We start from the raw sequence: 26,849 nt of genomic DNA, 5'->3' as shown, positions 1-26,849 counted from the left end.
TTTTAAAAGGGAGCCGTTGCTTGAATAAAGGATACATTGCTATTAAATATAAATTAATTAGAACATTTTCAGTCCGATGAATGTCAAATGCAGCTTTATAACAGGTAAAGCCGAAATATTCCCAAATAGGCCACGTCACATTTTTCCATGGCACCATGTTAGTCCTTGTGATGTGCGTAAAATTGAGCATATAAATGAAACCTAACTATATCTGACCTTAAGGTGGTTTGTCTGATCTTAATGTGGAGCAGCTATTAATTGATAAATATTAATAAATATTGTTACTCAACACAATTCATGTGTTGCGTGACTTGCGTCAGGCATCACCGATCCCACAGGGTGGCGTTATAGGCCTACGATCCGACGATGCAAACTTCCTTATAAGGTAAATTAAGTCATGACTATTTTCTTAGCATCCCCACTGATTGGTCAAACCCTTCCTTAGCCCCAGGAGAGAAAAAATCCTGGCACTGAGATATATGTGTAATCATCTAAATCTGTTTTCATCCTCTCATAAACTCTGCAAAGATCAGATCAGTGTTGCTTTTCAACAACACAAAGACTTTTTCATGCTTTTACATAACCGTTCCTGGACTGCTGTAACCTGTAATGTTATCATGTGTCTGTGACTATTAGACTTGAGTTAGCTGGATTTGTTCTTAAAAAACACATTGCATCAATCCCATGTGGTATTTTGCTCGGAAAAAGCGTAGACGATAGTGTGCCATTTGTGATTTTTGACCCAGGAGTGGTTCCCCTCGCTTGACTCGGACAACACACATCTGGAGACAAGTAGTCAACATTGTGGACAGACATTGCCACCAGGGTTGCAGTGCAGTGCTCTGACATCGAGCTGGTTCAATTGCACTTGGAGGTTTTTCAGTTTTGCACTCAAGATCAAATGTTTTTCATCAGCATGACTGAAAGGCCATTATAAGATTATGTATACAGCATGTTTTCATCCAGCCGCTTGGAGCCCTTTATTTTTCTGCAAACTCTGAATTGAATGTTAGCCTTGCTTTCACTTCTGTCTGCTGTCACACACACGCACAGACACAAACACAAACACAAACTAAAACACACACACACACAAACACACACACACACACACACACACACACACACACTGAAAACCTGTCACTGTTACATAAGAAGCTGTGAAGCGATTTCCTTTCACTCTGTCATTACTGCTCTCATCAGCAGTGCATTGGAGTCTTTTGTATGTGACTCATATTTGGTGCGTCAACATTATGGTAAGAGGAGTATGATTATGCAGCAATGTTGAAAATGAACCTCTTGTAGAATTACAGTGCTAAGGCAATATTGGCCTTGTATTGAAATTCTACTATCAGAAAAAAATTGCATCACGTCCTGTGATTACCTACAAAGTCAATGCAAAGACGTGACTAGACATGAATAATGCGGAACTGATTGCGGGCGGCGGGATTGATGCGAGTAGCGCGATGCGCAACACGCAAATTAGTCCCTTCAGTGTATTCACATATTCCTGTGACGCGTTGACGCGATAACCAATGAGCGTTGAGATCCTCCCTCCGTCACTTTCGTCCGACGTCCTGTCAATGTTTGTGTGCAGAACGACCAGGTTGACTGCTTGTATTTTGACCGGGTGAAAAAGGAGAGGACTTGGCAGAAAGTGAATGAGGAAGTTGGACGCTAGTTTTAGCTCCAGTTAGCACAACTGCTTTGTGTGTGCAAGTGTAGCTTTCCTATTCATTCCAGTCTGTCTATTATCCATTCAACAGTTCCTCTCTGCGTGTGTGTGTGTGTGTGTGTGTGTGTGTGTGTGTGTGTGTGTGTGTGTGTGTGTGTGTGTGTGTGTGTGTGTGTGTGTGTGTGTGTGTGTGTGTGTGTGTGTGTGTGTGTGTGTGTGTGTGTGTGTGTGTGTGTGTGTGTGTGTGTGTGTGTGTGTGTGTCGGAGAAAGTGGAAGGGAGAACAGTCAAATATTCGCGCGAATGATGGAAATAAGCACAAATTAGGGCTGGGCGATAAAACGATAAAGATAATTAGCGCGAAATTACTTTTCCTCAATAGAAATTTAAGACACAGTCGATAACTCCGATAGAACTAATTCCATTCATGTTTCGACAGACAACACGACCAGCCAATGATAATGAGAATAGCGCCGTCGTGTGGCTGGAATACATTTACAGCCACGTCAAGTTAGGTTGACGCAAAAAGCACAGAGCGTAGGAGAAGCAGCGGGCATCAGCTCTGTTTATGATTGGTCTCTGCAGCTCACCAGTCTGTCAGGAGTGAGAGCAAGAGAAAAGAGTAAATAACGTCAGGGAATTTTAACTCGAGCAACAGCGTTACTGAAGTAGTGAAGTGTATCGTGCGCTGTAAACTGTGTCGAAAGCATTTGCAGCAGTTGTATAGTGTTCTAAAGTAGATTTTTCATGTTCAACTTCTCACAGAAAATAAATAATACCTAAACCAAAATTGACTTTGGTTTAAATATTATATCTTTACATCTAACAACCTTTAAGCTTGACAGAAATAGTGATTTGACTCATATCGTGATATAAATCGATATTGATAAATATGAAAAAAAGTGTCGAGATAAGATTTTTTTCCATATCGCCGAGGCGAAGCACAAATGTTTGCTTGCAACCATAACTCATGCTGCGTTTCATTACATCCCGTAACTCGGTGTTCGGAGCTCAGAAGTCGGGGTTGGCGGGGTTCCTCTGACCCTCTGAGCCGGAATCCCTACTCGAGAAGGCGTTCCAGTTGCAAACTCCGACTCGCAGGTCTTTAGTTTCGAGTTCTGAGGTATAATGGAACGACCACCCCCGAGCTCCGAGGACAATGGAACACAGCATCCCTAGCCGACATGACGTTCGCAGGTTTAGTAAGCGTTTCCACGGTAACAGCGATCTCCACCAGACAAAGACGTCGATGTTGAACTTTAGAAGTGCGGGTAGTGTAGTATTTCTCAATGACATTGCGAATAAAACATGTTTTTCTTAAAACAAGGTTGATTTCGTACGGACTTGTGGCTTCTACAGGTTCATGTTCCATCATTAAAAACCTTTAAACACGTGGTGAGTCGACCCTTGGATAGTTACGACCTTATGGCTAATAATCAAAATGTCAAGGGAAAAAAAGAATGGGAGTTTCACTTCTGGAACCTCACTGTTGCGCTCTATTGGCACAAAGTACTTGGGATTGTTAGCTTTCATCCCAATCCCACGGACTGCACCCTCCTCACACACCCCCCCCACACTATGAAAAGTCTGTCACAGGCAGTGGGAGGTGAGGCTCTGCAGATGAAATTAAAAATGGTATGGTATTACCAAGTTCCAGCAGTTTGCCACAGTGAGACATGGGAGCATGTAATTCATTCCGCTGAGCTGATGCTCTCGTCCTTTACTTTCTTCCCTCACTCTCGCTCTCTCTTACCGTAGTGCTGCTTGGTCGCTCAGCTCAAGGACCGGAGAGAGAGAGAGAGGAGGAGGAGGAGGAGGCGGAGGAGGAGACATTGAGCTGAAAACAAGAGGCAGTGGATGAATGAGCAGTTAGAGAAGCTAAGGAATGATTTGGGTTGCTAGATGAGGCCAGACCTTTATTGTGTTTGTGTGTGTGTGTGTGTGTGTGTGTGTGTGTGTGTGTGTGTGTTGGCTGATGACTGATGACGTGCGCTTCCCTCTGAGATGGCATTAGGGATCCTGATTGCCTTCAGCTTTGTGGAGGCGGCATCCCAATCCTCACAAGGGGCCCACATGCTGTAACGCCTGTCCACCGTGGATTCTCTCCCTCCTGAGTGTGTATGTGTGTGTGTGTGTGTGGATGTGCGCGTGTATGTGTTTGTGTGTGTGTGTGTGTGTGTGTTCTCTTTCTCTTCTCCACCCCCTCGCTTTCTTCAGGAACTCCTACCTTTTTTATTTTTCCGCCTCGCTTCTTCACTCTGGTGTCTTTTTCTCCATCTTCCTGCTTGCTTTTCCTCCTGTGCTGATTTTAGTGGTAATGATTTGGAGCACAGGTTGAGGGCTCCTGTTTGGCTTCGGCAGCATGGATTGTCTTTGCATTGTCACCACTAAGGTAAGGAACACAGAAGGAACGAATGATGCAGTGGAGCAGAGAGGGGATGAGAGGGAGACCCGGGATGAGACGGAGAGACTGAGCACTGGGGGAGAATGAGGCATGCAGTGAAGCAGGAGGATTGAAGCTGTGTTGTTTCGGAGCGTGAGCATGTGCACGTATGTTTTTCGTCCTCCATCACGCCCCTGTTTGTCTTTGAAGTGAAGAGTTGAATGAATGAATTTTTTCACCGTTGTCGATGGGATGCTTCGAAGCACATTTTCACTGCGAGATCTTATCTCCCGACAGGGTAGGTTCTGAGAGAATGCTTCACATCATGTCTCTAACTACATTGAGCGTGCCGTCTCTTGACATATGGCATCAGAAGTTGGGTTCAACTTTTGTCAGCTGGCTCATGGCTCTGCTGCAGCCCGCTGCTCACACGGCACATGAGCACTTCTCAGAGCTGCGAGACTAGTCCAGTTGAACACGGTTGGAAACACGTAATTGTACTATCACAGTATATAAATACTAATGCGAGCTTCGGAACAAAGTCATTTCTTTGAGAAAATTACAGAAAGTAATTTGCTCCTATTTCAGGGAATGCTTATCTCTTGGCTTGTACTGCAAGCTGTTCAGAGTGTAAATGACTGCTGCATCACTGGAGAGGGGGAATCCTGCTCCCACAGCAAGGCTCTGCATAAGGCATCTGTTCTTCTAACAGAACACCATGTTGTTCTCCTCAACAAAAGACATACTTTTTGTTCATTTGACTATGATGTATACATTGTTTTGATTTATACAGTGATACTTTTACTTCCGTGTTTTATTAGGTACAGTAGTTAAGTAGGTTCCCCTACAATGTTTACTTTAAACCTGGGATTGTTGTTAAGTACCTCCCGAAGAAATTCTGTAATAGATCTAAGAAAATAGACAATAGATATGCACGTGATTCGGATAACTACACTAGAAAGCAAGTGACAGGGGACTTTCATTTTTGTTCAGTACAGCAGGTAGTGGTGTCCAGTAGCAACTTTATTTTGAACATTTTGAACACCTCTCTTTTTGCTTGTCCATACATCGGGACTGCAACTTTTGTCCAGACTCAAATATCTCAATCCATCAGTGGTGCCCAATGAATAAATAGCAAAAAGCTTCTCATGCAGCGCCAATACCTGCAAAACTAATGAGGATGGGAACAGAAAATATAAGTAATGGACATCATGTTTAGTTAGTCATCTATTTTTATGATATACGTTAACAGTGCTGCGGGTAGCAAAAGGGGAACGGGTTACTCCTTAAGAAGTAGGCCGCCCACTATTTACATCACTAAGGTCACACTGACGTTTCCACAGAGCATTCTAAGTGAACCTGACAGAGCTCTCCTCGTCATTTATGCAGAAAATCTCCACTGAGTGTTTTGCAGGCTAAGTATAGACATAGTCTACATCCAATAAGACAGCTAGCCTGCCATCCCGGCTGGGAATGCCAAAGATGGTCTCATACAGCTCTCTCCTGCATGTATGATGCAGAACACACATGTGGCAGGAGCAAGAGCCCCCTTTGGTCATTTAGGCTGTTGGAACCCTTCAAGACGTGGTGAAATATTCACACTGGCTTGTGCAGGAAAGGCATTAATGCCTCAATGCATTGTGTGATAAGAAAGTGTTGTAACCTTTATACAGTTTGTTGATGGGGGTTGAGATTTCTCTGGGATGTGGTGGTTAATAGCGTTGCCTCATAGGAAGGAGGTTATAGGTTCAAACCTGCCGGCTGGCCTGGGTCTTTCTGTGTGGACTTTACACGTTCTCACTGGGCCACTGTGGGTTTCGTCTGGGGGCTCTAGTTTCCTCCCAAAGTCCTCGACTCTAAATTTTTACATAGGTGTAAATAATGAGTATGAATGTTTGTCTGTTGTGTGCCTGCCCTTCTCCCACCCAATGCTTTCCCTTTATGCTGGCCTTACACCTAACGACTTTCAAGCGATTTCACTGTCTTAGACAAATTTCATTTGTGGGTATAAAATCAGGAGAGTTTTACTCGAGTTGAGTCTCACTCCCGTCATCTCCATCGCTTGGTGTGAGGTGGTGATCTGAGCAGTTTGAAGTCGCTCTTTTTCTCGTCTCGACGTTCCGATAAAATCAACCATTTTTGATATTACCGTAGGTTTTTAGTCTTCGCTAACGCAGATAGTGACGTGAACATTGTCTACAACCAATAGATCAACCAGGTAGTTTGGAAACCGCAGGCGTTCGAGGCTACTCCGGAGTCTCCATGCGATGTTGCAGCATGTATTCCCGTCATCGCCACATTCTGCGGCGTCTTCTCTTTTTCTTGTTGGCTTATATTTTCTGTACAAACCATTGCACACACCAGGACACCTAGTGGCTAAAAGCCGCTGGTTCTTCTCCAATGTTCAACAATTTCTCCTCCTGTAAACTTCCTCCAGGAGCATGGTGTGAAGCAATCTTAAAAGGAATCTAGTTGCAGTCTTTTAAATAGTGACCGTGCAGGTCCCCAGTCTTTCCAAAATTGTAGGCTTGCGACTAAAAACTCTGTGACTAATGACACATTGTCTTTAGATGTGAGAGGGCGTCAGACTGAAGTCTTTTAAAAGTCTTTTCAGTGTCCTCTCAAAGTCGTCTAGTGTATGGGAGGCATCAGGCTCGGTGCAGTGTGAATGGATGAGTGTATTGGAAAGATCTCCACTGTTTGTGTCAGCACATGGCAGAGGTCCTGAGTCCATATGTGCTCATGTGTGTGGGATACAATTCACTACTTAAGCCAAATAGTACTAGTATAAAGTATAGAGCTGTGTTATCTGAGCTAGTGCTGAAACAATTTGGCAGACAAGCACATTTGATAATCAGTGAATCGTTCAAGTGATTTATCAAGAAAACAAATAAACTTCGGTAAAGCTTCTCATTGTGTCATTAAATATGAGAGATGGAGTTAACTCCGCTGTCTTCCTCTTCCTGTAATTAAAACTTTGCTTACTCAGATGGACATTTGGGGATGCTTCACTCCTCAACACTGTAAAGTAAAAATGAAATCGTTTTAAAAAAGTATAATTTGGAACTGTGCACTTAGAGAACTGTGAAGCTTGGACTGGTTGAGATAAACATGCCACATATATCAGCCAAAAAGACATCGTCAAAATAACTTAACTTTATATTGTCAATCTCGTTTTAACATTTTCAGCCAACTTTGGTTTAAATCTGATATCTTTACATCTCACAACGTTTAAGCTTGATAGAAATAGTTATTTGACGTACATCGTGATATATATCAAGACAAGATTATATATCGCCCGTGCCTAGATAAACAGGATGACGTCTTTTAAGCAACTGCAACATAGAAATTCAATGTGGGATTATCCCGTAACCATCTGACAAGCGTCTCAAGCGGATTGATTTCCTTCATCAGTGATAGGAGGAGATGTCACCAGTTTGCGCTGTGCCGTTTATAAAGCTGTGGCAATCAACAATTCTACTCACTGAGCACTTAATTAGGAACACCACACTGATGCTGGTCAATTCCTCCCTCCGCTCTCAAACAGCCTCAGTTCTGTGTATCGTGCATCTTGTTCCATGTTGACACGATTGCATCGCATCATCTCTGCAGATTCCGTTGCGTATTCATGCTGCCAATCTTCTGCCCTGCCACATCCCAGAGGTGTTCACTGCTGTCACGTTATTGGCTGATTGGATAATTGCATGATGAGCAGGTATGCAGGGTTCAGTGCCGAGTCTTTCTCATGGTAATGTCTTCGGATGCAGCTGTCAGCCATCAGTTTAAGCCTATCTTAACATTGAAGAAGAGATTAGCAGTCTACCACAGGGATAGCTTATCAGAGCACTTACACAGTAGTAGAACTAAATACATAATCAGTAAGATGTGGCCTTTTTTTATCACCTATACTACATGAACAAATAGATAACTACAACCGCAGGTAATGCAGCTTTTCAAATGCTGTACTGTAGCAGTCAATCAATTCATCTGATCCCTGATTTTGAAGGAGAGTAGGCTAGTATGTGACCGTTGCTACCTGCAAAATCAAAAGAAAAAAACAACAACGGGCTTTGTACTCTGCTGAAATGAATAAGGGGCTCTGATTTGAGTCAACTATAAGATTAGGCATGGGCCGCTATGAGATTTTGACGGTAAGATAACCTTGGGCAAAAATGCCGCGGTTTCGCCGTATTGCGCACCCCTAAAATGTGCTTTTGTAAAATATCTGGGTAAAATAAAAACATTGTACACGTTTTTTTAATATTTAAATAATTTATAGATAAATTATCCAAAAAACCTGTCGTGAGAAATGTTCATTTTGATCTCACTGTATCAGTTTTACCCAGGTGGTCATAAGTTCCCCTCTTCTCTGAGTCTCAAAGTACATTATAAATAAAAAGCATCCCCTCTTAGTGCTCATACCATAAGATCCCATGTGACACTTAGCTGTACCCTGCCCTACTACCTTAAGTGTTCATCTCTCCATAATGAATGTTCACAGCCTAATGATATGCGGCTCTCGTTCCATGGCCATGTTACGTAAAGCTTTGGAGGCACGTTGAGTACTGTGCTGCTGTTCAAAATGGGAGGAAAACAGAAGGGAGGAAAAAAACAACATGAAGAAACGACTCCCACATGAGTGTGATGATACTCTGCCATTGTTGCCATTGTTAGACGATCTCACTGATCTGAATTGTGACACCCGTTTGGTGAGGCTTTCGTCATACTGTTGAAAAGAAACACACTGTAGACAGGTTCAGTCACTGAGGAATTACTTGTTAATACACTGAAACTGCAATTTGAAAGGCTGAAATTCTCAAACTGCAGGAAGGGTGGCACATGGTTGTGTTCCAAACTCCTCAAAAGATTAGTAAAACACAGGCAACATCGAACATAATATGAAGTGTGATTTATTTGTTTTCTTTCTTTCTTTCTTTCTTTCTGTCTCAAGGTGATAACAGTGGAAATTATTCAGCAAAATTCCAAAAAGTAGAAACAAATAGGAAAATTAAACAAACACCAAACAAAACTGAATTGTTCATAGACAGGAGTTCAGAGTGAGTTCATCAATAACTCTGATATCTTAAAAAAACAAAACAATCCAGTTTTCAATCTGGTAGTTCAGAAGACGTTACCTTCTCTGGCCCCTCCCACTAGGCTTGATATTTTCACATTAACAACCTGTTTTGGCAAAACATATTATATTTAGAGTAAACAATGCAAGCAAAAAACATAATTTTACATCTCATATGACCACCAAGAGGCATGAGAATCAACTATATTACGGAAAAATATATTGACGCCCCTGTTTTGCCAAATGAGCCATTGATGTGCAATGACGAGGAGGATAAACCACACACTACAAACAAAAAAGATAAAAATAGATGCTCTCAGCTTTTAATATGTCCTGCAACATGTAATGCAAAGCAAATATGTTTTTGTGGAGGATGAAACACCACTGTGTAAAAGAGTGGGCTGTGTGTGGTCACTCTTTTGAGAGAAAGAGAGCAGCAGTGTAAATTAGAGACGGATGAATGAAAGGCAGACAGAAGACTTGACTAGTAAACAGAGGCACAGCAAAGTCAAGCAAACCTTTATGTGGAGTGTTTCATTTCAGAGGAGATTCAATATGCTTTACATCAAAACATATATGCACTATATATGCACATAATACATACACAATACAATACATGCAGTCTATATCATGCTGTACCATCATCTGACTCATTCCTGCCAGTCTGAGAAACTAACGTAATTTAAGCATCTACATACAAAATTCTCAACGGTAGCAATAAGTCACTGGACTCATCAGTCAGATGAGTAACTCATGCAGTTCAAATATGAACAGATGTTTATTCATGTATGATGACTACGATCAAGAATGAATTTGAGACCACTGCCTGAGTTCTATTACCACTCATAATTCTTGGTGTAAAATATTATCATCAGATGAATTAAATGATTTACATAGATCCATAAAAAGGACAGCATGCATTGTTGACGATTGTTGAGGGCCTTAAAATTGATCATTGAGTACACACAGTGCAGCTTTGGGTCCTCGTTGCTGAGGCGTGATCTAAATGCTGACTGCTGAGGCTGACATTTATTTTTTGCTTTGAACAACAGTTTGAACAAGTTTGCTGTACACTCCGGGGTCTTTGTGAAGCAGAACCATTCTGAAATCATACAGCAGCTATACAAGTCTAGGATCACCTCCTTTACCCCCTAGTAATACTGTACGTGTGTGATAATGCTTGGTGCAAGTATAATATCTGAAGTAATTCAATTTTAATTGCAGTACCCATCTAAAAAATTGTGCATGTATGTACATTTTTTCATTGGTTGCACCGGTGCACCTAACTTTTTCCTTTAGGTGAACAGTTAATTTAGGTGCTCCCAAAATTCTCCCTGCACCTTTTGTCACTGTGATAATACACCTTTTATACATTTTCTTGACATTTACCGTTACCAAAAAGTTTTCCGTCGCACTGCACAGATTTTTGGTCGCACTCTGGGGCCCTGACTAGAGTTCCAGCCTTAGAAACCTGATGAGTGGACTTTGTGACCAGTGAGTATCATCTATTCCCCCATTAGAACTCAGCAAACAAGCAGAATGAGTGAACTCAAAGTGGAGCAAGAAGTCAAAAGTTAAAGAAAGACTCATGAAGATAAGTACTCTCATGAATTTTGCACTTTTTGGGTAACATCTTCATTGTTGAATGCATTTATTGTAAGTCATTTTGGACAAAAGAGTCAGCTAAATGAATATAATGTAATGTAGTTGTGACAAGCGGTGGGCAGCCCTGGCTTTAGCCTGCTCCCTCAGTTGTCTGTTGTCGCTGCCATTAGGCACTTTCTTCACATTTTCTATTGTTGTTTTCTTGTTGAAATCGCAGTTCCCTGTCATAAAGCCCCTCCTGTGTGAAAAACACGTTTATTTTCACCACCAAGACTTGAAACACTTTCCCTACTGTTTCTCAAATTACTTTTTAAAAATATCACTTTGTTTTGAAGTGTCATGCTGCTCTGAACCCGTCCACAGAGCTGTGTGGTCAGCAATGTGACCTCTTCTGAGCTCACTGACCTCTGGCACCCTAAGGAGACTGAAGCATCCTGCTGCTGCCTCGCCTTTATCTCAAAATAGTCATCGTCCCTCCAGGCAAACGTTTTTCGTTGTGATCTTATTTTTTATTGCAGATATTTAAGCCTTTCATCTCAAAGACATTGAGATACAGAATGTTTTTTAGCAAACAAACTCTTTACCTTTACAAAAGGATAAGGCTGACATGTATCGTTATCATTTTTATTACTATTATTATCATTAGTGATAATAGTGGTAAATATAGTATCGGTTCATGAAAATAACAAAGGTATATACACTACAACACCTTAGAAAAGTGTGTAAAAGTGTACATTCATTTATTATAATGATACAGAATAGTGATTTAATGTGCAAAAACCTGACTTGAACCTGAGGTCATAAGAATAATTTACAATACAGTACCTGTTAAAGGATATAAGATATATTTCACATAATTAAACTTTTGGTCTCTCTTGTTGGACCATCGCTGTGTTTTGTGGTTATGGTATTTCTACACTTAATGATGCATTGAAGTTTGAATGGCTAATTTAATGGCAGTATTAAACCAATTTAATTAATTTAATGATGAAACTAAATTATAAGTAAGTTAAGATCAAGATCAATTTTTTATAGAACACACAGGATTTATTTGCCTGTTTCTCATGATAACTCTGAAAGAAAATAATATATATATATTGTTTTTTCCTGAGTGTCTGTCCATCTTGTACTGCTTAATAGAATTAAATATATGGAATGTGTTCAATTTGATCAAATAATGTTAATTTAATACAATTATTTTTTGTCATTGCCTGGCCATAGTAGAAACCTTTGCTCCAAGACTAGTGATAAAACTTTCCTCCCACTGCAGGCAGGCCTGCTGGCAAGATCTGAGATGTGTTGTGTTGCCTGGAAACAGCACAGCCTCTCTATAGGGGTGAGGAGGACAGACTTTCTGCAAAGGGCAAAACAGTCAGATGTCAACTGGTTCTGTCTGCCTCCCTCCCATTGTGTTGTATCTTTAAGTATCATAATTGTCCCCAGCGAGTTCAGTGAAGTGGTTAAGTTGTCAGATGGTTCATCGTTCACACTTGTTAAAAATTGTACACAGACTGTATATGTTAGCAGTGCTTGTTGGCCTCCCCTCATCTGTTATGCAGTTATCCTCCTGCAAAGCTATACAATACAGAGGATTGACCAATTCTGCTCGTGGGTGGAGGTTTGGCTCATTGACGACAAAATAGACCTCACTAGTACGCTTGCTTCTACGATGTCTCCAAAAATATGATCCAGAGCCTTTAAGTTGTCAGAGGTACTGTAGGAACTTCATCTGCATTTAAAAGACGGACAACATTTTAACTGTTTGTGAAAACTGATAATAAATAAACCTCAGAAACCTGTGTTCTGTATTCAAAAAAGAAAAATAGAATCTCACTCAGTAGAGCGCTTCTCTCCACCAATGCCCAATAGTCTCCTTATGAAACCAAATTCAAATCTGCGGGATCCTGATTTTTGTGGTGATCCACATCAAAAAATCACACATTCAAAAATGTTAGTCCCCTAAATATGCCTGATTTTTTCCCCCATCAAGATTCATGCATTATTCACTTGGAAATCATACAATCATACATGACTACAAGGACATGATTAATGTATAAGTCTGAATTCTTTCCTCTCCTCTGAGATGATTGCACAGGTCACCCTCAGAAGGGTGAAAGTGCTTTTTCAGAGCAAAATCTGATGAGGTGGGGTTCCCCTCCTCACCTTGAGAGGCTCCATCACTTCCTCCAATGCCTCACTTGTGGCTAGATCATCCTCCCTCAGCGTCGGAACATCTTCACTCCTCCTCAGCTCTCCTGACGTCTAATTTGCAAAAACTGCAGGCTGCTGTTCCAAAAAAAAAACATGTCGTATGAGCTCTGCCAGCATGTGGATGGATCCTGAAGCAAACCGAGTAGCTGCTGGTATTAACAAGTATTTCATCGGCCTTTGACGTATGATGAAAAACAAAAAAAACGTATGATTCTCCTAACTGGAATCGGCACCAATGTAGCACACATACCTTCTAGCAAAGTTGGATTAATGGTGTTGGCTAAACAAGTAACTTGAGGGGTCTTTTTTTGTTTTTGAAGTACTCTTGTGATTTGATGCCCTTCAGCAGGAGAGAGTGCATCACAGATATATAAAGAAAGTAAAAACAAACCCTGCAGAAATCAGTTTGAAGGCCACATTGAACCCTTTAGACCTTTTATAAGTACACAATTTGCTTTGAATCCGTGGTTTTGAACCGGTAAAGCCTCATCTCTGACTCTGCCTGATCTCTGTATATGGCACATTCGTCAAACTCAAGGCCCGCGGGCCCAATCCGGCCCACCTCATCATTTTGTGGCCCGGGAGAGCTTAAAAGGCATATGTTTGCCTTAAAATAAAAGTCTATGCTGCTTTACAGCGTACAGTGACCATAAACTGCATCTCCCACAATACATGTCGATTGTGTGACCCGCGGCCCATACGGTAACAAAAGGGACCATGGTGAGCTAGACCAGGAGACAGAAGAACGCCTGGAGAGCGGATAGCGGAGAGAGGGACGAGCACAGCACGGACGCGAGAGGACGGCAAGAGACTGAGCCGCAGCCCGGGACGCCAGCCGGTCGCAGAGACAGACCAGAGTGTTGGAGCTCTGCCGAGCAGTGCGAGGACCCTTCGGAAACTGTGACACTCTGGTGCTCGGATACGCCGGTTCTGAAACACTCGTTGTGTGTGCACCACGCTGGCCTCAGTTGGGGCATCTGGTGTGTGCACGTGCAGTGGACCCCAGGAAGGAGAGAACCCTCAGCCTGGCTATTTTATTCCCCTCCTTTATCGGATGACTTTTAGTAGACTTTTAGTTCTTAATTTATTTACTGGACCCTTTTAGCCCCCATATTTAATATCATCATTTTAAGTGGTTTGAGCCTTTTATCCATTTTTGTGGTGAAATGGAATAATTGATGGAGTGGATGCTGAATCAGGAAGACGTAAACCGTGGATGTCTTCAGCAGAAGTATTTATTATAAGAGCTCAATATTGAGGACACTTCGTGTTCGCTACACAGTTCAACCGGTTCACAGTGTTTGGCGTCGCATGACAGTCTGCGTATCTCCGGTCTCTGTAGCGATTTAGCTTTGAGTAATGTCGTCATCTCCCCGCGACTATGACCCCTCGAGAGAGACTTCAGCTGCTCTCAGATTGTAACAAGCCTCTCTACACGAGAGGCTTGTTACAGCCTCCCCTAAACATTCCTCTGCCCTTGCCATAGGTAAGATGACCATACTTGGTGCTTGAGAAGACTCATCTTTAGAGTTTTTCAGGGAGGATAGACAAAGATTCCTCAACAAGTTCAACTTTGTTTGGTGCCGTGTACATAAAACGTACATTTCGTTTTTGACATTCTTTCCTTCCAGTTACTTTTACTGATATTTACTTGCTCACAGTCTAATGATTGAACAGTGATATTAATTAGGGCCGTTACATTTTTGGTTCATGTGTGTTTGTAGAAATAATTTAGTCGACAACGAGTTAAAAAATGTAATAAAAAATCAGCTACCTCTGTCAAAATGACCTGGCAACAAATCTGTGGTCGCAGGCTATGTCAACGCCAATACGCTTTAGTTTTGAAATGCATGATTTCTGCATCTGGAGTTTTCCAACCCCTAAAACTGAGACTTTCAAACTGCTGGTTGGGTTGTAGTTGAAAACGCCGGGGGCTGCATTTTATTCTAGAATTCATTTATTAGAAAGGAGGACAGAGACGCCCGTATTCGCTTCCTGAACGCTTGTGTTCAGTTTCTACTCCACCTCCAGCGGTGAATGCAAAGCGTTGCCAGCACTGACTGTCAGAAACACTTCCGCCTTGTCGCTGCTCCAAGAAAAGAATTCCCTGATCTTACTTTTCACCTTTGCTCTGCCTTTTTTGCAGAGTTTTCTTAACTACTGTGTAAGCAAGCGACTGTTGAGTTGTCAATCTGCTTCCTGTTTACACCAAATGGTCATGTGATAGGTGTTTTCTGGTGAGATTTCAGATACCCTAACACCCTGCTTAGTCTGCTGCCACTGCGACCCCGAAAAATATAAAACATTAAGATTAAGACACAAAAATAGAAACTTACTTCATTTTTTGTCTTGTCAAAATTGAAAATGGTCGCACTCTTTAGGTAATGTTTTAACTCCAGAATACATGTTAATAAATATTGGATATAGGCTGATTTGAATTTTTGAGTTAGCAACTTTAACTGTGGTGAGTAGAGCAGCCTGGAGAGGAGGAGCTCGGACACTATTTGTCTTCTGAATCGTCCCTTCGTACGGTGTCACGTACGCCGTGTTGCCAGGTATCCCGTCGATTCAGCAGTGCCAAGTCAGTGTGTGCTGTGTTCAGAATGCCAACTTTGTTTCATCTCCATTCTAGATCCTCCACCCCCGTGATTTCCTCCTCCACCTTTCTCCTCCACTCCTCATCTGTATCCGCATTTTCCCTCTCTCGCTCCCCCGGCTCGACTTCACACTCTCTGCGGAAGAAAATAAATAAATAACCGATGTCGTTGGCGGGGGATTGGTTTGGTTCGCTGTTCACTATTGCTGCTGAATCGATGGGCAGTTACCACGGTAACAGGAAGGCTGGCAACCAAAAAAAAATATTCTATACAACATCTTTTATACCTCCTTCTACATTCAGTTTGCCGACCGGTGCATCCTCCCACATACGCCAGGGTACATTTGTTGTGGAAACCTTTAAACAAATAAAAATATAATCAAATGATTTTGCAACACTCTACAGGACATGTAAAGGTGTAAAACGTGCAGATTGCACATACTATAAGTGGCAACATGGTGCAGGAGAGATCCCATGTGTCCTGATGACGGTGAATGCTTCCTCTGCTGTGTAAGGAGCTCATTTAAAGAATCCAGAACTTGTGAACGCATCAGAGTTAAGATCTGTCATCATCACCTGCCGGTGAAAAGCTCTCTGTCCTTTTAACCTCAACCTACGTTTTATTCCTCAATACTTAACACTCTGAACTTTGTTTCAATCGTGTTAGTCATACACAAACTATATTCAGTCTACTTTGTTACCACGGCATGCTGATGATGTTCATGCTGATGATGATGACATCTACAGCCGCAGTGCTCCCACTGGTCCGTCAGGCCGCCACACTGAACTAGTCTGTCTCCATCATCTCTGATTATATTAGATTGGGTTATTAGTAATAATAATACCATTAATAATGATTATATTACTGAATGTCTCATGACTGACATCTGATCACAGCCATTGACGATACAAGTCAAGCTGGTTAACACTACATCATTGGTTAATACTACATTATTGATATTTGATTGCTACATTATGACATTATCACGAGAGAGGCCTGTGGTCATTACTGCATTATTGATCCATAGTGATCCATATTGATTAACACATTATTAAATGGATACTCAGTGTGATTACTACATTATTCATGAGTGCTCTGTACTCAGGGGTCGGACCTCATCCATCGTAGGAACCCTGCAACAGCAGTTGTCATCATGACTGCATTTAAACATGATCACACACACACCACAAAACCACGGCAGCCCCACCGTCGTGGCTGGTAATGATCTCTTTCTTCTCCTCCTGTCACACTCTGTGATGTGTTTGACGAGTTGCGTTGTGAGAAGACCTCTCGGTTTTTAGAGAGCTATCACTCTTTTGCTAGTGTTTTTTTTTCCCCAGCGCACAGTGGCAGTGACAGTACTGCTTGTTATGTAACGCTGTGTGAGGGGGAGTGAGAGAGGGAGAGGGGACGCGCATACATTGAGGGGAAACGTGTTTCATCCGAGGCGGTGCGCAACACGCTGGAAATAGAACTATTCTCTGCGCCTCATGTGTACTTGAACACAAACAAATACGTACAGCACACATTACTCACACATGTGCCTCCCATCATTTCCATCACATCTTGGTGCGCGCACACACACACACACCACACACCACACACACACACACACACACACACACACACACACAGACAAACATTTGCTCTACTCTTCCCTGACCTTCCTTGAATTCCCAGTTATTCCCTGCAACCCCATAACAACGGCATGAGCACTATATGGACGGGATGCACAGTTGCTCTCATAAAATGGAGACCCATGGATCAGAGAGCAACGAGTGAATGCAGACAGAAATGCATAAAATTAAAATTGTATTCTGGAACATAATGTGATATGTATTTACAGTAGTGTGTTTTCTATAAGCACTGGCGTGACTCATACTCCTACTCATCCAGCCTTGAAGATACTATCGCAACGAAGCTGATTTTAATCCTCTGGCACAGCACACTGATTAACTAGAGGTGGGTTATGAAAGTTAAATAAACAGATGTATGTTTCCCAATTTTTGGATTCTGAAAATTTCCGACAGTGATGTGTGTTGTCGGGCAAGACACTTAACCCTTAATTACTGGCGGCTCTCCCGGCAGTGTGTGAATGTGACAAACGGTTTGGTAAAAAGAAGCTCAATGATTGTGTGTGAATGTGACTTGTGCTGTAAACAGATTGAGTGTTAGACTAGAAAATGGGCTTTATAAACACAGTCACATATTACCATTGACCATAACGGGCTAGTGTAAATATTAGGTCTTTTAGAAATTTTTTCTTAGAGCCCTAGTGTGTAATTTTAGTATTTTTCTGGCTGCATCTGGTGGTAAAGTTACAAACTCCAACCAACTGAGCATCCGACAGGGGACACTTTATGGTGGCGCAAGTGAACAGCCTGTCGTTGTGATTGAAAAAAGTTGGAATGAGATGAATCATCTTGTGGAGAGTATTGGTATTTACCAGTGGTTTGAACAGAACCAGTGGCGACACACAGTTGCTGTGAACCAGAGGGATTTGCCTTCATCCGGCCTGATTTGCAGCTTTGTTGTGATGTGTACACACACACACACACGATCATTAGATTCCCGGCAGCCCAGCAAGACCTGACGAATGAAAGTGTGAGTGCAGAGCTGGAAGCTCATTTGGTTTAAAACTGCGAAAAGGGGTGATGAATCATCAAATTGAACAAGTTCTCCCTCCTCTCCCTTTGTTTCCTGCCGCCCTCCTCAGCAGAGGGGCCAGACTCAGCAATGTTCCCTCCTCCCCTCCTCCTCCTCTCCTCGCTCTCTAAACGATCCTTCCATGTGTGTTGCCTGTGATCAATAATTGAGCGATCCATTGGCACCGTTTCACACTCGTCGCTGCTCACACACATGAATCAGTACTGCTGCTCAGGATATGGATATTCTCACCGGACTTGATTCTGTACAGTGATTCTTCTTTTCTCTACGTTGACCCGCAGGTAAAAGATCCTGTCAGTCACTGAGTAAACAAGTGAATGGAAAATGAAAGGACTTTCTTTACTGATACAAACGCTCCAGCACTGTTACTGTACACAACCAGTAATTGCTGGCGTACAGTCTCATAATACATGTTTTGCTTTATGAAAAAAAAAAAATGCTTGAAGAATTGAGCACATGTGCTACATGAGCTTCAAAATGGAATTATTACCACCGTTTGCATCTCAATATTCCACTAGGGCAGCCCTGCATCACATGCAAAAATAAAAATCTTTATGTATCTCCGGTCGCCAGACGTATGGAAGCTGAGGGCTCCTGTGAACGCCGTCTCCTCCTCTCACCAATGTGTAGGCTTACTGAAGGCAAATTGTGAGAATAAGTTACTAGTAACTAACACTAGGTGACAGAACAGAATTCCATCCGTACATGTTTGAGCGTGACTCCCATCCTGAATAGGAGAGAGGACAAATGAACATCCACAGCAGCAAAGGCTACAGCAGGTTTTCTCTGCTCGGCGAAGCGTCTGAATATTCAACGCTAATGCAACGTGTTCTGGACCGTTTTGTGCAACAACCGTATTCAACACGAAGTAGCAGACATGGAGACTCACACTCATGTATCTATATTCAACTCATTCAGAGTTGACAAAAAAAACATTGGTTCTTTGTTGCAGGTGATTGTACATATATGAACACATAGTTGTGTACACTAATGTTCAATGTGCATGATGGAGGATGACAGAAAATAAGGCACACCAAAACCAAAAGCCATAATTGAATTTTCAAGAATTCTATTATGCCATTGTAGTATATTTTGGAGTTTTGGATTCGTGGTTTGGAGAGTTGGATTTTGTTTATTTTAGTCTGCTTTTCTTAACCTTAGTTATTAAATACTCTCTTTTCCTCGTTACCTTCATTTGCTTTTTCAAACCAGTGACACTTAACCTAACTATACTATTTAACTGTTATAAAAATATACTTTATTGATTTAAATGGATAGTACATAATGTAAAATATTATTTACCCAATGTAAAATAACAGATAAAAGCAGAATGCTGCTCTTGTATATATCAAATACAAGCTGCTGGGCTTGCTGCATTTGTTTTTATTTATTATTGTACTTAGACCTAATTATACTATTTAAATATTGTAAAAATATACTTTGAATGATGATTAAATTATTTAAATGAATAGTATTATTCAACTTATGGATTTGTCAATCAATGTTTGGGCAGTTTAATGCAATTTGTTAGGTTTCGGGACACAGTGTGGCTGCTCTGCTCTGGCGGGACCATAACCTCGCACTCATGTGTTGCACTTTGTTTGCACCTTGTGTCCAGTCCATCTGAAAGCAGCTCAACGAGGTTTAATTTTTTGCAATTCGGCTTCAGAATTGTATTAAATGTCGCAAATTACACGACTCTGCAACGACAGCTTTTATTTTTGATAGGGCAAACATGAAGCTGTCCTCATGTTTAGAAAAGCTCCATTTCACTTGTGAAGACATTTCATTTTTGTTTGTCCTTATTGGTCAATAATTTGATTATTATTTATTTTTAATGAGACGTAGTTGGCGTTCCTCACCTCAGCGTTTTCTTTTCTTCTCAAACCCACCGCACCACGGCACAAATGAAAAAGTTCTGGAGAATCTGAAACCAAGCAGGAGTGCATGAATGTGAGTAGTTCAGACTGGAGCATTACCAGCAAATACACGTGGGCTCCTTCAGGCTCTGAGGTAAAACAGCCTTGTATGTTTATTTGAGAAGAATGCTAAATGTTGCTTATTGTACCTTTAACAAGAGTCACGGTCCTGTTACTTTCTGTGCACATTGATCATCACTGATATTCACTATGTGTGTGTGTGTGTGTGTGCGCAGTATACTGCAGACCCACCAGGGTAGTACAGTTGGTGACCAACACAGTGTCTCTCCCACACAGTGCTGCTCGGTTGTGCAGCGTTGGCAGCGTTTGCGTTCTTTCATCCGGTGACAAATGTGCTCGGCTCTTACCTGCGTCAAAAGTTAACACGTGCCCTGGGCTGCTCGCCGCTGTGATTCCTGCGTTGTTCGAACAGCGCTGCAGTTTGCTGAATGACAACTGGTGAAATTACACAGAGCCACAGTGTGTGGTCTGTGTGCATGGGTAGAAGAGCAGAGTGCTCTCTCTCCCACACTGAAGCAATTCACCAACCTTCAATCTTCCATCGTGCGGTTGTGGTTAACAGTTACAATGGCTTCAAACTCTCCTCTGAGACGGTCTCGAGACACACTTCATCTTTTGTGTCATAGCACTCGACTCACATGCATCTTCTGTCGCCCAACAGTAGTGTTGTGTGTGCACCTTTCTTCCTTCTGTTTCCATTAGTTATTTTCGATGTTCAGATACTTCCTAATCACAGCTAATTGTTAAATCAAAAGCATGTTGGCGAGTAAGATGTTGATTGAGGCTTGATATTTTAGTTTAACCATAAACAAAATCATAAATGGCTATAAATGAAAAGAAAACACAAATACAACCAAATATATAGAAAATAAATTAAGAAAATAAACTATTTATTTCATGTAAATTATGTATTTTTATATTCTGTACATTAAAAAATCTAATATCGTAAACATAAGCGCAGATACCGTATATCTGTGAATGGCTCATATCGGCCGATATTACTGGCCAACCAATATATCTGTTGGGTCTAGTCTTGTCTTTGCAGTGGATGAGAAAAAAAACTTTTGACACAACGCTGTGATAAAAAATGTTTAGGTGCACAAACAGGCAAAAGGCCGGTTTCATGTACGATGACAGCCGAGGGGATTCACATGTTGGCAGAGTTTACCTTTGTTCTATTGAGAACAGTGAGCATCCAGTTTGCTGTCACCACCTAATCACACAGTATGCATGCTGCATTAGGTTACGTTTCTTCTTTGCCAGACTGATATTATTAAACAGACAATACCGTGTAGTGACACAGCTTTGTACAAGATGTACAGCACCCGGTCGACACTGTGTGCAACTCTTGTTGCTATAGGGTAACACTCAGCCACTGCTCACAGCCCCTGGTGTGTGTGTGTGTGTGTGTGTGTGTGTGTGTGTGTGTGTGTGTGTGTGTGTGTGTGTGTGTGTGTGTGTGTGTGTGTGTGTGTGTGTGTGTGTGTGTGTGTGTGTGTGTGTGTGTGTGTGTGTGTGTGTGTGTGTGTGTGTGTGTGTGTGTGTGTGTGTGTGTGTGTGTGTGTGTCACCTCGAGAGGCATCCGTGCTGCAGCACTGTCTGTCCAGCCTGTGGTTCCCTCTTGGCTGATCCCTCTACAGAGGGGTGGGGTGTGGGAGGGAACTTGTTTGCCGCAGTTGCCGATGCAGCGATGGGGAAGCAATTCATTGCTGTCCCACAGCCCCTGACAACGCTTGTGCGCGCGTGTACACACACACGCACACACACACACACACACACACACACACACACACACAGACACACACACAGACACACACAGGCACAATGAGCAGTTAGTCTGAGTGCTGCCCGGAGAGCAGGGAGTAGTTTGGAGAGAGCACTTCCCAGCTAGGGAGATAGCAGGTGGAATCTCCACACACTCAAACAGACACACACACACACACACACAGACACACACATAGTCAAACACCAGCTTCATACACAGGCATGCAGGAGGAGAAGGAAAAAAGTGTGGAGGTAAGGAAAGACTTTAAGGCCGTTATTTGGCATTTACAAGTGATTTGTTGGGGAGAAACTCTAGATCTGTGTGTGCGTGTGTTTTTGTGCGTGTGTGCCTGTGTGCATGCGTGTCGCTGCCGGCTCACACTGCAGTCTAGGGTGCTAAGGAGGTTGAACTAGCAGAAAACTGCAGCAAAGTCTGTCCCTGATATCTTACCACTGTGAGGTTGCACCATTCAGGCTTGTAGACCTCAGCCACTGAATCATTCATGCATGTAGATGTCAGTGGTGAGCTGCTGTACGTGTAGGTGTGCTACAATCTGCAGCAACACATGCTCAATTAACCAGCTGGAAATGTAATAGTCATTTATATAATATTGCCACCGACTGTTCATAAATTCACAGTGTCTGTGGCGAATGTGGTACTCCAGAGTTTCACGCTGTACGTGTGTGTGTCAGGTGTCACAGACAGAAGGCTCTAGGTCGAAGGTGGACCACTCTCATCGTTCCTGACATTTAGCAAGAGAACCCTCAGTTGGTTAATTGAAAAAGAAATATTGGTAGTTCATCAGCATTAAAAAAAAGTGTGTGCACTGCACGTTTTAGGTGGCGAACTTATTGGATCAAGTACTGACTCGAGTCACAGTCGTTCTCACACGTATGATTTGTGACAGGGGCAGATTTTCCATCTCATTCACTGAAGCGACAATTCAGAACTTATTGTAGTGTTGCCAGCATGTACAAGAGATTTGAGAGGTTTACACGTATGTCTTGATTATGTGCTCCAGTGAATACATGCAATGGAGGTACCAACATGCTCAGTTCACAGAGAAACACACTCTGTGACGTGACAGTGAAACGGCCTTGCCCCCCGGCACAGCCCACCTCCAAGTCTTGCAGGATTCCGTGGGTGAATGTGTGTTTAGCTTCAATCTGCTGGATTTGTATTCCCTCTATTAAGGCCACCTGTGTTAGCTAACCTAGTGTTTTGTTTGGCCTCCAACTCCTTTCAGCTCTTCTTTTTAACATTAGTCTTCCATGAATCATTGGATCACTTTTTTCTTGCTGTATTAAGGGTTTGGTTTTATCGGTTGTGTTGTTTAGTTATACTTGGACTGAAAACCACCTGTGACTGTGACTGTGTGGGGACTGCAAACATGCAGTTTAACTCACTAAGAGTTAAACGGGCATTAGGCGACTCTAAAGCAATATATGTTTGTAAAAATCTGCAAATATTTCCTCACTGTCAGTTCTGTATGTGGACCGGAAAAAAACAAACTCTGGGTGGTTGGTTCATCTCCTTTCTATGGAAAAAATGGAGGGGGAAGATTTTGTTTATTTATGTAACATTTCGAGAATAAAGTCGAAATGTTGAGAATAAAGTCGAAATACAACTAGGAGAAGAAAAGAGGAAATGTCGAGATCAAAGTCGAAATAGCCCTAAACGACCTTGTTGTGGTACCAGTTCAGCTGTCACTCATCCACCTTAACTAACGTTAGCAAATGGTGCGGACCGCACCTCACGACACCGAGCGTGCAGTTTGTCAACATCACTCGTCGACACTTTGAGAGACGTGCTAGCGGACGATGCTACGACTCCAGGGTGTTGGCCTAGTGGTTATTGCGTCGCTGGTTTGAGTCTCAGTCAGTGCAGTGAAATCACATCGACGACAGAGAGAGAGGCGGGACTTCTCCAGAATCGCCAACTGTACCTTTAAGGGGTGAAGTCCGCCACCTGGACTCCGACCTCCAAAGTGGCTTTGTATCTCAGTAGCTGCTGCTCAAGTTCATTTTCCACTAATTTCCCCCACAGTTTTTCCTCTACGGAGCTAGAACGGTGACAGTAAACGAATGTATTAAAAATGTTTTGAAAAACTGTCATCGAAAAAAGACAGACATCAAGAAAAAATTTACAGATTGAATTTAATACCTCAGTTTACTGTCACTGTTCTAGCTCCATATTCCTCTAGGATTTTTGTCAGCAGCGGGGGCAGTGTCGTGCAAGTGTAGTAAACTGGCTGTCGGGAGAATATCCATAGAGAATAACTTGTGAATGTTCGTTTAAACTGTTAAATCTACCTTCCTCTCGCTGTCTCTGTCCGAGGGATGGGTATCGTTTGAATTTTATCGATTCCGATTCTGCTCATCAATACTGGTTCTTATCGGAAAACTTCCCTGCCACAAGCGATTAGACTGTACAACACCTCACCTGTCTGACAGACACACTCTGGACTCGAATGTCATCGTCTTGTGCACATTACTGGTAACTGATTACACACTTGCATTAATATTATGCACATTATTTATATTTATATTCCTCATACTTGTATAGTTTTGCAGTTCTTATATTTTAACATTTGGATTTGTCATATTTTAAAATATACTTTTGTAAAGTGTGTTGTGTGACAGATACCTGCTGCTGCAACACAGGAATTTCCCAGTTTGGGATCCATTAAGTTCATATATTTATTTACAAGTCAAATTAAACACTATCTACAATACACATTCCACAGGAAAATAAGTTCATCAGAGCAGCAAAAGGGGAAAAAGATGATACCAAAGTGCATCAGGGCACAACATCTAACTGCATGTTAAAGATCAGCAGACTGCCACAGTCACACTCAGACCGCAGCACAACAAACCTACACTGTAGCTCCACTGCTCAAAATCAATGTCATGCTGTCTTAAATGTTTGTTCAGACTCGACGTGCAGCTAATAAACCTCCCGCATTTACTGCATATATATATATATATATATATATATATAATTATGTAGGAGGGGCAGCAGTAATTTTGCGCTGGCGGGTTGCCGCCACAAAATGAACATAGCAGAAACCCTGCCCCATGTAGACTGCCGTCATGCTGCTGGGCTCCCCTCCATCCACCTGCCTCTACCAAACCAAACCTGCACACGGTCCAGAGGGTCTAGCAGTTGAGAAGAGTCAGGGGCATCTGTCAGATGATCCAGGGGTTTGCACCAAAACCAATGTAAAGGCTCTGGTGTACAACTCCATACTAAAATCCTGTCAGAGCGTTTTAATCCACATTTGACTGTGTGTTTTTTCCCCAAGCTACAGTACAGTAGTAGGCTACAGTCATGTTTTTGTCCTGGCCTTGTATCACTCAGAAAACAGGGGTCCACCACGACCAAAGCATTTTCTTGTTAGAGCTAAAGAGAGACGCCTCAGGGAGACGAGATGTGAAACTACCCTGATACTGTTTGTTGTCCTTAAAACTACAAATATGTCATGTTTTGAGCATCAAAACCTAAAACAAAGTGTAAAAAATGGGACCGTAATGGTCGTGGATTAGTTTATCTACATGAACTGTTAGTTTGCATATAACCTGGCTGATCCTGTCGGCTCGTGTTTCTTCTACATTGCCAGATGTCAGTGATTACTTTGTTGTTGATGTCGGATAAAACTCATGCGACCAGATAGGTTGTTTTTAAAGCAGGGTCTTGTGACATATATGGTCGTTTTAAAGGCAGCAGACCTCTAGCGGCCATTATGTACACGGCCACTAGAGGTCAGCAGTGCACCTGGTAAGTCCGTCACGTTTACTTGTGTAAATGGATTTGCTTAAATTCTGTAAAGTGATCGTGCTGATCTCTGCCACGTCACCCTAACCATCACCCTGACCTTCAGAAGTTCATCAACCATCTTCTGGTAAATCAAATAAAGCCCCACAATGCTCAGAGGTGGTAAAAAGTCTTTGTGGCGTACCCCCTGTCACCAGTAGAGGCGCTTTTTTTTTTACAACATTCAACATAGTTCGTCGTATGAGTTGGAGGAGTTGTTGGATAAAACTAATGGCCACAGGGAAATTCTGATTGAATGTATGTTTTATTTTGGTTTTGTTGTAGTTCAGCTTTTTATGTAAACGCTTTTTGTGTTTTACCCCCATATGTGGGATTAAGGTATCATATCATAAATGTATCTTTTTACACGTGATGTAAATCATCATAAAACACTGGGACGGTTTACTGATATTAGCCGGCCACATGTTTTCTGTGTCTTGTAATGCTGAAAGTCTCCTTGGTCTGTGGCTTGGGTACATTGTCGTTGAACAGCTGAAGGAGTCCTTGTTGTTGTTTAGACGTGGCCAAGATGGATGCTCTCTTGACTCTCTTTTTTTATCTTGAAAAACCCGAATCATACTGTCTTTTTTTTACCAGCCAGTTGATTGTGTCTAATTTGTTCCCGGGAACAGTTTGTGATAACGAGAGGGAAAAACATGTTGACTCGTCTTGTTTTGGTCCCACGGCCTCTCTTTGTGAGAGCCAATCAAGTGGCCTCTGGCCCATTCATGCTTCCTGTCTCTGGCTGCCTCTCTGTCTTCTCTCTCTCTGTCTCTCCCTCCGCCTCGTCCTTTCTCTTGTCAGAATGCTGGCATTGTTTGGAGGGGAAAGCCCCCCCCCCCTTCTCCTGGTTTTCTGGACTGGATGTAGGGGAACTTAAGAGGTAGAAATGTCGGAGAGAAAGAAAGGTGAGATTGTTTCAATGAGGGAAGGGGAAAACAAGCCACTGCCCCAGCATTTTGGTCATCCGTGTCTTTAACCCAGTTAGCATATACTGAAGAATATTCAGTAGGTATTTTTAAGAGACCCAGGCCTTATTTCTGTCATGTTGTTTTACAGTAACATATTTACCTTTGTCACATTTAGTTTTCTCGCATTGGGAACAAAATGCCAAAATGCACCC

The 26,849-nt window shown here is 42.2% G+C and overlaps 1 protein-coding gene across 19 annotated transcripts in view; it reads left to right on the top strand.

The window, feature by feature from the left end:
- Window positions 1-26,849, top strand: part of dlg2 (discs, large homolog 2 (Drosophila)) — a 179,087-nt gene that overhangs the window by 42,474 nt on the left and 109,764 nt on the right. The window contains exon 1 of one of the 19 annotated variants that reach the window (XM_035625957.2): window positions 3,656-4,063. The exons of 17 other annotated variants lie outside the window; for them this stretch is intronic. In XM_035625957.2, the coding sequence (XP_035481850.1) occupies window positions 4,034-4,063 (30 nt within the window). In that variant the 5' untranslated portion in view covers window positions 3,656-4,033. Of the gene's footprint in view, window positions 1-3,655; window positions 4,064-21,963; window positions 22,165-26,849 lie in introns of those variants that run through there. One more of the 19 variants, XM_035625958.2, reaches the window with a different exon arrangement.

The sequence above is a fragment of the Scophthalmus maximus genome, chromosome 2 (genome assembly GCF_022379125.1).
Source record: "Scophthalmus maximus strain ysfricsl-2021 chromosome 2, ASM2237912v1, whole genome shotgun sequence".
In the NCBI taxonomy this organism is placed as follows: Eukaryota; Metazoa; Chordata; class Actinopteri; order Pleuronectiformes; family Scophthalmidae; genus Scophthalmus; species Scophthalmus maximus.
The sequence above is the reverse complement of the archived record's forward strand: the minus strand, read 5'-3'. Positions and strand labels throughout refer to the sequence as shown.